Consider the following 2,181-nt stretch of genomic DNA (forward strand, 5'->3'; position numbering starts at 1 on the left):
TGTATTCCAGCCTAGAAACCTTGCGGCCTGCCGCCGGCTCTTCCACTTATGAACTTTTTTGTGCTCACGGAAGTTCTTTCACGTGGGACAACACAGGCATTAGGGACACAAAGTGGGCTAGTCTCTATTGGCTGAATCACAACTGCTGTCTTCTGTGGGAGGGCTGACTTCAGGCTCTGTCTTTCTAAGGAATCCTCGAGCTGTGGAGGGAGGGAGCCACCTGTCCTAGAAGTCTTCTCCCTCCTGGGTGGGTGAGAGTCTTTCCCGGTACACTCTGGTTCATGGTGACCCTAGGGCAGAGGCAGGAGGCAGGAGGCAGGAGGGAGGCAGGGCATCCCTCAGTCTACCTTTAAGCCTTGCCCTGTCCTCACACAAGGAATATTTTTACCTCACACTCCAGGTAGGGGTGGTGCTCCTGTCAGCAGGCAGACAGCAGGCATTCAGCTTCACCTGAATTCCCATAAACTGCAGTCATCTCCGGACAAGTGTGCCTTGGGCAATATCTAGGTGTCCTGGATTCATCCAGTAGTACCACCATTTGGGGGGAGCTGATGGTGGAGGGAATCAGTCTTGGGTCTTTATTAAAGAAGGTTAGAAAGGGACCGCACCTGGCATCCAAGGAGAGGGGTACCAGCCAGGAAGGTGGGATGGCTCAGGCTCTTAGCACTCAAGGGAAGACTGATGGATGGCTGGGAGGACCCAAGGAGACCGTGTCTTGGCAGCAGCTTCAGGCACTGCAGCCATGTGCTGCAGGCTGAGGGGCTGAGGCTGTGGATGCAGATGGGTCAGGGTAGCCTGGAATCACCCCAAGGCCACCTCTGCTTGTTTATCTAGATCACCCCCTGGTCCTGGTCCTGTTCGTGGCCTTTCATGTCCACCTCACTGACTTCTCCATCGTCAGGTGACTTTCTGGAGCCACGCCTCTCATCATGTTCTGCATGTCCTCCTCTTCATCCTCCCTCTTCCTCTGCACCATTAGGCTCTGCAGCTGGCAGGACACGCCCAGAACACCTCAGCAATGTGCATGGGCCTCCTGTCCCATCAGACATCACATCGTTCCAGCCCCAGCCAGCTATGCCAATGCAGCCAGCCTCCTTGTTCCAACCTTTCGTCTAAGTGTCCTTGATTCTGCCAGTAATGGAGCCAAGTGTTGAGGCCACCCAGTGGCCTCCCTAGCGCTCTATGGAGGTTGCATTTCCCTCACCTGTCCTTAGGCCTAATAGGAAACGATGGGACATGTCAGTGTCTTTGTTAATGCTCTATAAGATAGTGTCTACACCTAGGGTGAAGAATGTGGGGAGGGGTTTGTCCAGATGTCTGTCCATTCTGGTTCAAAGCAGGCCCTCTTCCATATACCGGTGCTGCTCTCCCAGGCTGGGAGCTGCAGTTCCTGGGCCACACCAGCGTGTCAGCTGTCACATGGTAGCTGGAACCACAGCAAGGCCTATACACGCCAGTAATGCCGCTCTGTGCTTCTTCCCAGTCTTACGCCACCTGTGCCCTGGGCATCCATTTCGTGGGCTATGTGATGATCTGTTTCTCGGCTGTCACCTCCCTATGCTCCCTGCTGTATGGGAAGATCTCCAAGTACACGGGCAGGGCGGCACTCTATGTGACGGGTAAGTAGACACTCGGGTCAGCATATGCTCTGGGCCCATGTAAAGGGCACACAAAGGGCAGTGAGAGCCTCAGAAAGGGAAGCCCTGTAGGCAGCACGATTCCCCACCTCCCATGATGCTCTCCTTGTGCCCCCTGACACCCTTTGCCTTCCTCCAACAAGGGGAAGTGTAACCAGCTTTCTGGAACTGCCAGGCCCAATATTATGACACAGAGACTTCTTGTTAATTCTGAATGCTCAACCTTAGCTTAGGCTTGTCTCTAACTAGCTTTTAAACCTTAATTTAGCTGGTTTCTATTCATCTACATTTTGCCATGGGCCTTTTTACCTGTCTTTCATTTTGCACGTCCTACTTTCTCTGTGTCTGTCTGTCTGGCCAGGTCCCCTTTTCTCTTTGCCCACCAGTCCCATCTGTCCCTCTTCAGCCTGGCTATTGGCCCTGGAGCTTTTTATTAGACCAATCAGGGGCCTTAGGAAAGCAACACATCTTTACATAGTTAAATAATCTGCTCACACGCCTGTGCTTCCTCTGCTCGCACACCTGTGCTTCCTCTGCTCGCACA

The 2,181-nt window shown here is 53.3% G+C and overlaps 1 protein-coding gene across 1 annotated transcript in view; it reads left to right on the top strand.

Annotated features, from left to right (window-relative positions):
• The window catches only part of Unc93a (unc-93 homolog A), a 30,384-nt gene that overhangs the window by 21,932 nt on the left and 6,271 nt on the right, over window positions 1-2,181 (top strand). Inside the window, exon 8 of the mRNA XM_013352317.2 lies at window positions 1,484-1,619. Within this exon, the coding sequence (XP_013207771.1) occupies window positions 1,484-1,619 (136 nt within the window). The remainder of the gene's footprint in view (window positions 1-1,483; window positions 1,620-2,181) is intronic.

Source organism: Microtus ochrogaster, linkage group LG9, assembly GCF_000317375.1.
Source record: "Microtus ochrogaster isolate Prairie Vole_2 linkage group LG9, MicOch1.0, whole genome shotgun sequence".
Lineage (NCBI taxonomy): Eukaryota > Metazoa > Chordata > Mammalia > Rodentia > Cricetidae > Microtus > Microtus ochrogaster.